The 13,826-nt window shown below is 29.6% G+C and overlaps 1 protein-coding gene across 1 annotated transcript; it reads left to right on the top strand.

Moving 5' to 3' along the window:
• The first annotated feature begins 1,196 nt into the window (after positions 1-1,196).
• Positions 1,197-13,251, top strand: LOC111707658 (two pore potassium channel protein sup-9). The gene is made up of 12 exons (XM_023480791.1): positions 1,197-1,621; positions 2,586-2,699; positions 2,980-3,039; positions 6,016-6,109; positions 8,757-8,851; positions 8,988-9,031; positions 9,248-9,368; positions 9,579-9,706; positions 10,045-10,100; positions 10,701-10,795; positions 11,232-11,323; positions 12,809-13,251. The coding sequence occupies exons 1-12, from the start codon at positions 1,607-1,609 to the stop codon at positions 12,990-12,992; spliced, it is 1,098 nt and encodes a 365-aa protein (XP_023336559.1). The 5' UTR covers positions 1,197-1,606; the 3' UTR covers positions 12,993-13,251.
• Positions 13,252-13,826: the final 575 nt, after the last annotated feature.

Raw genomic sequence — 13,826 nt, 5'->3', positions numbered from 1 at the left:
CATTTTCCCCTATATTCATTTTAGGGGAAATTATGCAAGACAGGACAGTATGCCTTGATCCAGTATTTATTATATCTAAGATCTCAATTTGTGATAGCAACTCAATGTATTATGTAACTGTAATGTGTATTGTAAAGAAATGTGTAATGTATTACAATGTATAATTTATATTACATAATATTTTATGTACCATGAGAACCAGAAAACTCTGTAAAAGGATGATGGCAAGATATAACTTTGAAAAGCGCAATGAATATGAGACACGACACGCCAATTGTGCAGTGTAAAAAGACCCATTTTACTTAACAAGTAAAACTATTGGCTTTGAAACAACATTAAATACACAATACACAGTGCTGCTTTAATGTCGTCTTCCTATTCTACAGTTTTCTGGTTCTTACTGTAACATAATGTTTCATGTAAAATAGTGTTATAAAATAAAATGTATAAAATAAGACATTAATGTATTATATAACAACATGTATTATATAACAACATGTATTATATAACAACATGTATTATGTAACAACATGTATTATATAACAACATGTATTATATAACAACATGTATTATCTAAATAAACGTTTTAATCAAATGAATGTTCTTTTTAAAGAAAAATAAATATTAAATACTTGCTTTGTTAATTTTGTTTTCACACATCCACTTTCATTTCTAGCATTTTTAGCACGGCGGGTCAATTAAAATGACGCTTGAAGTCACTCCAAAAAAAATCATTACATTTTTTGACATTGGAGCTTTTATCAGTATTTGTACAATTTTGAGATGATTACAATAATTCTTTGTTTATAATATTTTTTTTTATTCAAAATTATATTTTCTTTTTGGAAATATATATTCAGTGGGAATATGGTGAGTGGACAAATTCAAATCTTCTTTTGATAAGAAGAGAGAATAAACAATTGAAAAGTTTTAAATTGCAATTTGGATTGCAATATAATAAATAAATTATGCAAAAAAAGGAGAATGAAGAATTCAGATACATCTGTCTATCTATCTTTCTATCTATCTATCTATCTATCTATCTATCTATCTATCTATCTATCTATCTATTTTTCTAACTATCTATCTATCCTATTTTTTATCTATCTAACTATCTATATATGCATCTATGTATCTAACTATCTATGTGTGTAGAGGATGGAGGCTGTGAGAGGATGAGAATCAACAGTGTCCTCTCTTCTAACAAAACAACACACATCTATTTCAGGATTTTCATCTGCAATTTCGGGATTTCTGTGATTTGCTCGAATTTAATGATTTTTGATTATCTTGATTCTATTTTTAACAAACTCTAGTTTCAACATGCATATTTTATAAAACCTGTTTTTAGATTTTAAAATAAAATAAACATAATGTTTGTAATCGTATTTTATTGTCTTCTGGCAGCTCAAGAAATGAGTTAAACTGAGCTAAACTGAGCTAAACTGAGTTAAATTGAGCTAAACTGAGCTGAATTGAGCTTATAAATGTGCTAAACTAAGATAAACTGAGCTGACTTGAGCTAAAATGTGCTAGACTGAGCTGACTTGAGCTAAAATGGGCTAAACTGAGCTAAACTAAGCTTAACTGTGATATACGAGCTAACATGAAGAGAAGAAATGTAAGTATAAATATAATCTTATCATTCATATTCTAATTATGTTTTAAAATGGATATTCGGTACCTAATTTGGTATTAACGTTTTTCAACCATAATTAGCTTTCTGTAAGTTTAAGCAGTTCTCATTTTATTATACGTTATTTTAATTATGTCATCATTTTTATCATATTTTTTATTTCAAAATGAAATACTAGTTCTGATCTATTTGTTAGGAAAACTTGACGGTTTTATCCATGGCGGAGATTGATCAGCCAGCTTTAATTTATAAATTAGAAACAGTCATCTTAAAATTATTTGTTGGGAATAGTAATCTTTAACATATATGCTGAAAGCAGCCATCTTTTATTTGTATGATGAGAGCAGTCATCTTTTATTTGTATGATGAGAGCAGTCATCTTTTATTTGTATGATGAGAGCAGTCATCTTTTATTTGCATGATGAAAGCGGTCATCTTTTATTTCTTTGATGAGAGCAGTCATCTTTTATTTGTATGATGAGAGCAGACATCTTTAATATCTTTAATGGAAGCAGCTATTTCTAATTCATTTGATGGGAGCAGCAATCTCTAATATATTTCATGGGATCAGCCATCTCTAAATATTTTTTTAGAAGCATTACATCTGTTGTTTACTTGATGGGAGCAGCCATTTTTAATTCATCAAATGGGAGTAGCCATCTTTAATTTTGAAAATGGGAGCAGACATCTTAAATTAATGTTTTGGATGAAGACATCTTTAATTTATTTTATGGGACCAGCCACCTAAAGTTTATTTGATGGGAGTAGTCATCTTTAATCTTTATGGAAGCATTCATTTTTATTTCATTCATTTTAAGCAGCCATCTTTATTTCTTATGATGGGAGAATTAATTTTTCATTCATTTGTTGGGATTTAAAACTCTCATCTTGGAATTAATTTTCTAAGTCATCATAATTTTTTAATTGCTTCTTAATCTTTGTATTGAAGGTTCAAACCCTATCTCTGGTGATAGTAACGTTTACCTACTTATTGGTTGGAGCAGCTATATTTGATGCTCTTGAAGGAACAAATAATGAGAACGCTTTGGAGGGTTTGATCAAGGTAAAATATTACTATTTTGGTCGGTTTAGAAATAACTCTTGTTTGTTTTTTATTGGGGGATTTTCATCATTCTTCCGTAATTCATTTTGGTAATATCTTTATTCTGAACCAGAACATTCCTGTCATGTGAATAGTTGCCACAACAATTAGATCAAATCTGTTGAGCCTAAACTGTGGATGGAAATACACAATAGAAATATCTTTATCATTTTGTTACATTTACAATTAAGGACATTTTTTGTGGGAAAAAAATGCTTTAAAAATCTTGTTTCTATTTCAGATTCGATCTGACTTGAAGGAAAAATATGCTATCACAGATGATGATTTTAAGATCATAGAGGTAACGTTTTACACAAATATTTAAATATATATCTTCTTTCTGTCAGCTGAAATTTGAATACCTTCTGTTCAGATATTAGTAGGGTTTCCAGCGAACGAAACGTTTCGCGAAAAATGCAAACATTTTCGTTTGTATTTCGCAAACTTTTTCGCGAAATTCTGCATTTTTTAGCGAAAACTAATGAATAGAAAAATGCAAAAACGGAGCAAAATTTTGCGAAAAAATATAGTCGCGAAAATATTTTTATATTTTTTTTGCGAAAGTTTGATTGGACAATGTGATAATTGAAACAAAAATTTGCTGTTCTATAAAAAAAACTGAACTTATCATTATTATAATTGTAATAAAAATGTTTAATCATATTCTTGTATAACGACAACAAGTAACAGCAAGTTTAAAAAGTAAAATTGTATAACGTATCTTGGAAGTATGGATACTTAGTTTACAGGATGATTTTAAAATATTCCGAATTATTTTTGTTCTGCCCGTAATAGATTTTATATTGAGTTTTAAGAAAAGATTCTAATGGTTGAGAGAGTATTAATAACTTACAAGCAAATATATGAATTGTCTCCTAATTGTTCTTCAATCTACACATTAGGTTGCTTTATATTTCGAGTGGGATAAGTCCCTCAAAAACTTTTTTTCGCGGAATATGCGTCTTGTATTCTCGAAATTATGTTTTATTCGATGAATTTTCGCAATCAAATTTACATTTGTTTTTAAAAATTCGGTATTTTGTCACGAAATTTTCGTGTTTTTTTTCACATAAATTCGTTGTTTTTGCGAAATTAATGCATTATTTTTCTAGAATTTTTGCATTTTTTTTCGAATTTTTTAATTCTTTCGCAAAAGTTTCGCAATTCCTATGTTGCGAAAATTTCACATATTTTCGCGAATCAGATTAGAGCGAAATAAGCAAAAATTTTCGCATTTTTCGCCATTTATGTAGGAAGAATTTTAGCTTTTAAATGTTGCTTTTCAACCAGTTATTTCTTCTTTATACATTAGAAAGCAAATAATTTTGCGGTTTTTCCGATTATCTGATGTAAATTAGATCTCGAAATAGGATCTAAAGTTCTGACAATAGTCCAATAATGACTTTAAATAGTCCAATGAACATGAGACACAGCAATTGTTCAGTATAAGCAGACCAATTTCACTTTATAACTGAATTAATAGCTTACTAGTAAAAGCCATTTGTTTTGTAACGGCATCAAATGCACTCCAGTATTGCTTAAATGTCGTCTCACTATTCTACAGTTTTCTGGTTATCACTTTTACCTAACCTGGGCCGCGTGATGCCAATTGCCACAAAATAAAATTAGGTGCAGATAGTCAAGCAACTATATATATATATTAAAAAGTCAAATTGTAAAATAAATATTTTCATTTATTTGCATATTTTGTCGAATCTGCAGAACCAAAGTTTAAAAAATTTTAGACAGAAAACAAAAAAAAAATTAGCAAAAATTTTAATTTTCCTTATTTGAAGTATCCATACGAAAAATTAAAATTAAATTAAAAGCTTAAATCATTTAATCTAAAAAACGTGTAAATTGGCACCGATACGAAAAAGAACAACTTGCAGATAGATTAGCAATTCAAAGCTAAAATCATTCCCAGGAAAAGTGGCGCAAAGTGCCCAGATTAGATTGCAACTCAGTAACATACAAAACTGTTTACTTGATATTATAAAAATGTCCGATTCACAAAACGGTGCCTATCTCTGACTGATTAAATTGTCCTTTTTAACGTTAAAATGTTTTAAATTCTAAATATTGTCTTTATTGTCTCTGAAGCAGCATAAATCAGAAAGTCAGTTTACGAAGAAAAAAAAAATCGAAAATGATAAATTTTCTGCAAAGAATAAACGCAAATATCATTTCAGACAATGCAGGGGTTACTTAATTATAGCTAGTCAAAACTGGACCAAATTTAATGAAATGAATTGAGTCTTTGCAACAAACTCAAATTTTCTGATCCCTATATCTTTTCAACCTGACTGTGCAGACCTTTGATATTTTAAACTTAGATTATTATATCAAACAGAATTTAAAGTTTGAAATATCTAAGGTCTACGACAGAAGATTGCAAAGATATAATACGGGTTTGTGATAAGAACTTAATTCCTTTGTTGAGGGAGCCAATGAATACCCTGGGGCCGGGTATTCATTTTTCAAAAAAGATAATTTTCAAACGTTTTTTCCAAACTGAATTTTTTTGGCACGCGTAACACCTGGCACTTCAGCAAGTCTATATAAAAAGGCTATTTGCTCATATAAATATATTGGTGTGCATACATGCTTTAAAAATTCTAATTTTTATTTCAAAAATATTTTTTTTTTATTATTTTTCAAATTCCACAGTCAACGCCGGGCACATCAACTAGTTACTTACATTTTTTAATCTGTCGGTTTGCATAAACTGGAGATCAACTACTTACTTATATTTTCAATCTGTAGCTAGGTTTGCATAAACTGGAGATCAACGCTTAATCCCCAGATTTACAAGACAAAAGTTTTGACCAAAATTGTGAATTTAATTTTAAAAATGAAAATGTCCAGGTTTATGCAAGTTGTTGACCCCATACCTTCCCTCTGCCGTCTAAAATAATATAAAATTAATTGATTTATGTTGGTTTAGGCACAATAGTTAATTTATTATACAATACATAGCAACAGTGACGTCGTAAATAAATCCTATGACACCAAGAAAACAGAGAGAGAGAGAAAGAGAGAGAGAAAGCGAAAGAGAAAGCGAAAGGGCTACACAATAGCATAAGTGAATTAGAGGGGTAAAATAAAAACCCAAGGCGTTATGACACTTCAAAGTAAACCTGCCTTAAAAATGTATGAGACCTTTTATAAGAAGGATGCATCTATGTGTGTTTAGGTCGTGTGATGAAACTGCAGTATTTGACCAGAGGTCGGCCTGCAGTACTTCAAAAAGTTACAAATAAATATTTATTTTTAGGTTTTGATCGAAGAGAGGAAATCCCACAAGTCTGGACCTCAATGGAAGTTTGCCGGTTCATTCTATTTCTCTCTAGTTGTACTCGCACTTATAGGTAATAATCACAGTCATCCAGTTAGCATACAGTGAGAACCAGAAAACTCTGGGATAAGACTTTAAATAGTCCAATTAACATGAGACACAGCAATTGTTCAGTGCAAATTTCACTTGATAAATGATTTAATAAGTTACTAGTAAAAATATCAACTTTTTTTAATTATTAAATAACGACGAAAAATAAATTAAAGTTATACAGTAAACTAATTAGATGGTTAGGAACATATTTCTCAAAAGAAATTTGTCAATAAATCATGTGCTCGAATCAATTATTTCGTTTTCATCATTATATTGAATTTCTTATTTTCTTTGAATTTACTCGCAGATTTCTACAAATTCTTCAAATGTCGTCATTTCAATAAAATTCCAGAAAATCTTTGTGAATAATTGAGAGATTACAGAATCTAATAATTGAATAAGATTAATTATTTTCGATGATAACAGTTAATTTTTATTTTCTCAACCTGTTCCTAAACAACTAATTAGTTTACTGTAGAATTTTGTTTACATTTTTTGTCGTCGTTATTTAATAATTAAAAAAAATTCTGAAAACGTATTGATTTTGAACGTCGACTTTGCGCTCAAACTCAGGATTTACAGATATTTAAGAAGTTTTATATGTTTCAAATGAATCATAAAGAATTTGTCCACAACACTGCATACTCGGTTCAACTACCTTACATAGCCGGTCTGTCCCCATATTTTACAGTCCTGAGCTGAAAACTTTAGAATAGTGGATATTGAGATCAATGCTTGATCTTGATCTTTTTCTTAATCTCCAAATTAAATATTGCTTGTTAAGTTCTCCTCTTGTTATTAATCTCCAGATTAATTAACAGATCGGGATTAAGGATATCCCATTCTAACGTTTTAGCTCTCGTAACTTAAGACAGCTATTATAATAATAACATAAGATCGCATAAATGTCGTCTTTTCTGGGCCTGTTTGTGGTAAAATTTCATTTTTATTTTGGATGATAATGACCTAAAATACCCAGAACCATTTGTAAATAATGGGTTACACTTAGATATATATCTGATCTTTCTGAACCTTTCGTACTTTATCTAATCGATAATCTTTCTGTTAACCTAATATGTTGTACTCTATTTAATAACAATGACCTGCCTATGAATCCAGTATTCATCTATGATATATTTAAGGCCCTTCTTTATCTATTATCTATCATATTATTGTATTTTTCACCAACCACCCACACCTAGTGCTGGGCGCGTTCTTATCTGTTTCGATCAGGGTTAGTTAAAACCGTCAATAAAAATTCAGGTATATCCGTTTGTTACATAGCTAAAAACGGAACATTCGTATTTATAACGATATCTTTCGTTATGTTTAAAAGGTACTGTTAGTTTACATCACGTCTTAACAAAAGATATGTTATCGTTAGCTGGACAAATTTTAAAGATAAAATTCAAACACGTTAAAAAATTTATAAATTTCTATTAATTTTTAACATATTATCAAAAAACATTTAAAAAATCAAAATAAATAAAAAAGAAAAAAAATCGTTGTAAATTTAAATTGTTCTTCAACTTTTTTTCAAGAATGACTATTTTCCTTAGATAACGATCTAGAAATTAACGGTTTTTTCCTTCCGTTACCGAACTCTTCCGTTCGTTAGAAATTTTCCGTTTGGTTAACGGAATTTTGCCCAAACCTATCCACACCACCATTTCCTAATCAAAGGAAATTGTATATTTACACAACTACCTCATTCATTTTTTTTGGATGGAAAATATGATACAAAAATAATATTTGAGCTTTTATGGTAAATTATCTTTTATATTTATAACTTTTATTTATTTATAAAATATATGAGCTGGTATTTTACTTTGATTCCATTGATTTCTTATAACGTATTTGCTAAATTAATTTAATAATGTATTCCCATCTAACAAATCGTTTCATTCAGACTAATACATTATTAGGATCATTCATAGACAGAAATTTCATAGATGAACATTAATTCATAGATTGGACATTTCATAGATGGACATTAATTCATAGATTGGACATTTCATAGATGGACATTAATTCATAGATGAGACATTTCAAAGATGGACATTAATTCATAGATGAGACATTTCATAGATGGACATTAATTCATAGATGAGACATTTCATAGATAGACATTAATTCATAGATGAGATATTTCATAGATGGACATTAATTCATAGATGAGATATTTCATAGATGGACATTAATTCATAGATGAGACATTTCATAGATGGACATTAATTCATAGATGAGACATTTCATAGATCTGACGTTTCATTATTAGACATTATAAGGAAATGATAAATCACAGACAGGGAGGAATCTGATATCATAAAAATAACAGATTCAACTTTATGAAGAACTGTAATTTATGAAAAACTTGCTTAGTCTATGAAATGTCCTTTTCATAAAATATCTTGTCAAACAAATGTCCTGCCTATGACAATTTCTGTCTATGAAATGTCCTGTATATGAAACGTCCTATCTATAAAATGTTCTCACAAAGAAATGTCTTGACTATTAAAATGTTTAAAATGTCTATACAATCGAAATGTCATCAACGCAATGTCCTGTCTATGAAATGTCTAATTTCATGCGATTATTTAAAAATCAAATAATTTTTAATTTTTTAGGTTATGGACACTCTACCCCTGCTACTAAACTTGGGAAGGTATTTACCATCTCATATGCTTGCCTTGGTATACCCATAGCAATGATTATGTTCCAGGTATATTATTATTGTTATGTTTATTGATATTATTATTACTATTATTATTATTATTATTATTATTATTATTATTATGATTATTATTATTATCATTATTATTATTATTATTACAATTATTTCAAAAATATTTATTTAGAGTATAGGAGAAAGAATGAACAAAGCTAGTAGTGTCCTTATAAGGTAAAAAATTGTTTTAAAAAATGTTAAAGCAAAACTTTCTTGAAAGTTCAAATTTGTAAAGATTTTATTTAGGTCAATACAAAAGTATGCGCATGGGTCTTAGATGGAACATGGCTATTTTGCCTATGATAAATTCGCATAGGAAACGTCCGAAAAATGCTGATAGTACTAAATCGGATTTTTTAATATTTAAAAAAATTAAATTTGTGTTTTTAGGAGGTTACGGACCTGGCTGGGCTGCCAGCAAACAGAAGCAAGTGAGACAGATCTTATCTTGGCAAGCTCAGCCATGTCTTTAGTTTCAATCATTTGTGGAGCATACCTTTACCATACACAGGTACCTTTACCATACACAGGTACCTTTACCATACACAGATACCTTTACCCTTAATATACACAGATAAGATAAGAAAATAATTATTCAACACATGATTTGAATATATAATGTAGATATTTACTATTCATTAAAGTACATTGTGGTATTGGGAATGGAGATTGTAAAATTTCAGCGACATCAGAAGCATTTTAGATAAATTTGATTTTGTAGGAGGGTTGGAGCTACTTTGACAGTTTCTATTACTGCTACATCACTCTGACTACAATTGGGTTTGGAGATTTTGTAGCGCTACAACAGAATAAATCTTTAGAGATGAGACCAGGATATGTCATCTGCAGGTCAATTTTAAGACATTCAAGATTTTGTCAAAAATAAAATGCAAAATTTGTGCTTAAAACCAAAAAAATATAATAAAAAAACAACAGATTTTGATCAACTTTGGCATTTTACATTAAACCAAAAAATATCAAAAATATCTTAATGTTGTAAATTATTTGAGGGGAAAAAAACAAAGAGATAAAAATCCTAGAAATGAAGGTAAAATCTTAATTCTTCAAAGAAATTAGGAGTATCACAACCCCACATGTCAAAATAAAATAATAAAAGAAAAAGACATAATTTTTATTTCAAATTCATTCGATTCTAAAATTAAGAATATAAGAATAACATTTTTCAGTTTCTCCTTCCTCCTTTGGGGACTTAGTTCCGTAGCATCATCAGTAAATCTTCTAGGAAAACACTCTTAAAATCATATTTCATGAAATGTCAGAACAAAATCTAATGATATGATCTATATGTATTGTTGACGAAATCTTTATCTGCTCAATGATGGGGAAGATACTGTCGATTTTCTATGCTTAAAAGTAGTTGATTCTGATAATTCCTATCTGTTTTCTTTAGTCTAGAAAAACACCAATTTAAAATAAGTTTTCAAAATTATGAACATTGATATATCTTATACTCTGCAGACTAAGCTTTTATGGTTACCGTCGGGAATCAGGCATTGCCACCGTTGCAAGAAGCAAAGAATTATAATGAAAATATAGTTTTTCAGAGGTGTACGCATTTTTCGTACTGCAGTGACTGTCTCTGGACCAGCGGTTAAGTGAACAAAAGACGGATCCATTTTCACAAAAAAAATCAATGAAATATGTAATGAAAGAACTGGTTTCAATATGAACGCAGTAAATACGCAACAGCAATTAACTTTCCTTGCCTTATTACGTTGGCATGAAGGATCAATCTAAATTACGCTTACAGACCCTTTCAGGTCATCATTGAAGTCTCATTCTTGCTTTTCAGCTTAGTATGTTTCAAGTGTTGTTTTCTCAGTGTTAAAGTTTATGACAATATCCCTGGAAGAAGAGCAGCAGGGAGAAGATGAAATGCAAGACGTAGCAGCTAACGTTGATACTTTCGATGATGTGGTATTTTTTTATTATTTTGAGAACCAGAAAACACTGAATAAGTGCCGTATACCAACCCTTAAGAGTAAACGATGGTGTTACAAAGCACATAAGTTAACTAGATAATAATTGCTGTGTCTAATGTTCATTGGACTAGCTAGTATTTGAGTCTATAAGTCACATCCCTTTTCCAGAGTTTTCTGGCTAACACCATATAATTCGCTCTTAAAACTGTAAAGCGAAATTTACAAATTTGAGATTTAAAAAGTTTATAAAAGAAGGAATCAATTCTAAATTGTTATTTTAATTAAAAAGATTTTAAAGTTTTCTGAATATTTAGAAAAACAGAAAAAGATAGTTTAAAATTATAATGCATGAATGATATCCTTTAAAGATTTCCATATACCAGGTCTATAGAATATGAAATAAACAATTTTTTAATTAAATCGTATTTTAGGAAATTTTACCTAACCATACCTATGACGGATCAGCTGATTTATTCAAACTTGAGAAAGACGACATGTCCGTTTGCAGTTGCACATGTTACAGGTAAAATAAATAAAAATTAAGAGAAGATATGAAGGTCGTCTTTGACCTTTGTAATAATTTGAGCCACTCATGTGTAAATCTATTTTTAAGAGTAGAATTTTTGAGTTAATGACTACAAAATATCACTAATCCCACCATTTCGAGAGATATAAAGAATTTCGTTCAAACTTCAAGAGTTTTGATTATTCCAACCAGAATCAGATTTGTGCCAACTGAATTAAAATGATATTAAAATTCCAAAACTAGGGTTACAGCACACAACACAACGTCCATGTATAATTAACATTTTTAGCGTATCCACATCATTAATTGAAGTTAATTGAAGTGATTTATTTGATTTCCTAATACTTAAACAAATGTGGAGTTAAAGCAAGAATCTATAAATACATTTATTCTTATTAATTGCATTACTATTAATCTTTTTAAACATGGATTTGTAATTATGTACAGTGAGCACCACAAAACTCTGAAATAGGAATACAACTTTGAGAATCAAGTTATATCTTTCAGTGGTCTATTGAGTATGAGACACAGCAATTGCGCAGTGTATAAAAACTCATTTCACTTGTTTAGAGATTTTATAAGCGCCTAGTAAAACTATTTTTTTTGTAACAAATACTGCACTTATAATGTTTACTTTAATGTCGTCTTACTATTTCACTATATTCTGGTTCTCAATGTTTCAAAATTTCGTTGAAAAAAAAACAACACAAATATTCAAACTATCAAGGTGCGCCAAAAAGTGTGCAAAAAACTTGCGCAATTTACTAGCGAAATATTAGCCATTTGAGCAGAAAAAATAAATTAAATGTTTGAGATTTTAAGCACATTTGGCAGGTATACAAAAAAATTTCCAGAAAATTTTGTTGCCCCTAAAACTGTGCAGTTTGGCCAAAACCGCAATAAAATTTTCTATATTTAAAACTTTTTTAGGTACAGGGTGTCCCACGAAACATGACAGTTGCTAAATAGTTTTGAATGTCGTCTTCCATAAACTGTTTTAGATATTAAAGGCCGTTTGCAGTTTATTTCGTTTAAAAATCTTTTGCTTAAATATATTTTACTTGAAGTTAATTTTCCTATAATATGACTTCCATGTATTATTTTTATCATTGTCTTTGGTATTAAACAACTTAACAAATTATGGAAGAAGACATTCTTAACTATTTATCAACTGTCATGTTTCGTGGGACACCCTGAACTTCTTGTGCTATATTTTATGTACAGGGTGTCCCACGAAACATGACATTTAAGAAATAGTTATTTTTAGTTAAACAAATCTTTGCCTATACTTTACTTTGAAATCAATTTTAATATAACATGACTCCCATATAATATTTTCAGTGATCTTTGGTATCAAACAACTGCACAAATAATAAATAAAGACATTTTAAGCTATTCACCAACTGTCATGTTTCGTGGGACACCCTGTACTATTGTAGGTCAATATTTAAATTCTTTCTAATATTGTAATTATTTGATCAGTATGCCGAAGCAGCAGATGAAGAAAGTTTCAAGCACTGAGGGAAACATCAGCTTACTCCGGAGATTAATGAAGAGGTTTGGTTTGGTTGAGGAGGTCAGTGACTCCGGCAGCCATTACTATGATCATGAGACTATGAGCATCAGTAACTACACCAAACTACAGATTAAACGATCATCATTCTAAGAGATCTTTAAAATGTCCTCCTTAGCTATTTTTCTTAAAAATGACTCAAAAAATATTTCCTGCCACGTGTTCCGTAAAAATCCACGTGACTCTTTCTAGAAATGCCACGGTTAAGGACTGAATTTCTGAATCCATTTTATAAGGTTCTTATATTGGGGTTTCCAGTGGAAACGGGAAATCTTTTTGCAAAAGAAAAAAAGATTTTTTCCGTAAATTTTACATTTTTTCGTGAAATTTCGCTATGATCTGTTTCGCGAAAAACGCTAACATTTACAGAAATAAGAAACGCGAAAATTTCGCGAAAAATTGATTGGTCTATTTTTAAAAGATTCTTTGTTGGAATTGGTTTGCTGGATTTGGGTGAACGTACATGGACGGACAGTAAGATAGATCAAATTCTCTAAGTCAAACAATACATTAATTAAATTAAAGTGAAGAAATTATTAATTATGGAATAATAAAATGCTGAACTCTCCGAGCAGATGATTCCACAAGTTTTAAAATTCGCGAGAAAATGAGGAGAATGTAGCTAGAAATCGCTGTGGTTAGCCTTCCTCCCCTGCTCCTTTAAATGAAATAATTCTTAAGTAACAATAACAATTAATTCACCAAATATATGATGAATAGTTTAATCTAAAAAAACATAAATAAAATGTACGGCGTTTTAGTTGCAACACTTCATGCTTTATAGTTATAATATATGTTTTGTCATTATAAAAGTTTGTTCACTGTTCAGTGTTTAAATTTTGAACTAAAAGTAAAAAAAAAGTATAAGAGTTATTCCGATTAGCGGGAAGGTATAGTGAGTAAAGTTATCAAATCATCGAAAACATA

This window comes from Eurytemora carolleeae, unplaced genomic scaffold (genome assembly GCF_000591075.1).
Source record: "Eurytemora carolleeae unplaced genomic scaffold, Eaff_2.0 scaffold783, whole genome shotgun sequence".
Taxonomy (NCBI): Eukaryota; Metazoa; Arthropoda; class Copepoda; order Calanoida; family Temoridae; genus Eurytemora; species Eurytemora carolleeae.
Note: the sequence above shows the minus strand (reverse complement) of the source record. Positions and strands in the feature narration are given on the sequence as shown.

What these genes read in the sequence shown, in the direction of transcription:
- LOC111707658 (XM_023480791.1), top strand. An exon ending in CTTTGGAGGGTTTGATCAAG is followed by an intron (nt 2,700 to 2,979) that starts GTAAAATATTAC and finishes TTTCTATTTCAG; the next exon opens with ATTCGATCTGACTTGAAGGA. An exon ending in ATGATTTTAAGATCATAGAG is followed by an intron (nt 3,040 to 6,015) that starts GTAACGTTTTAC and finishes ATTTATTTTTAG; the next exon opens with GTTTTGATCGAAGAGAGGAA.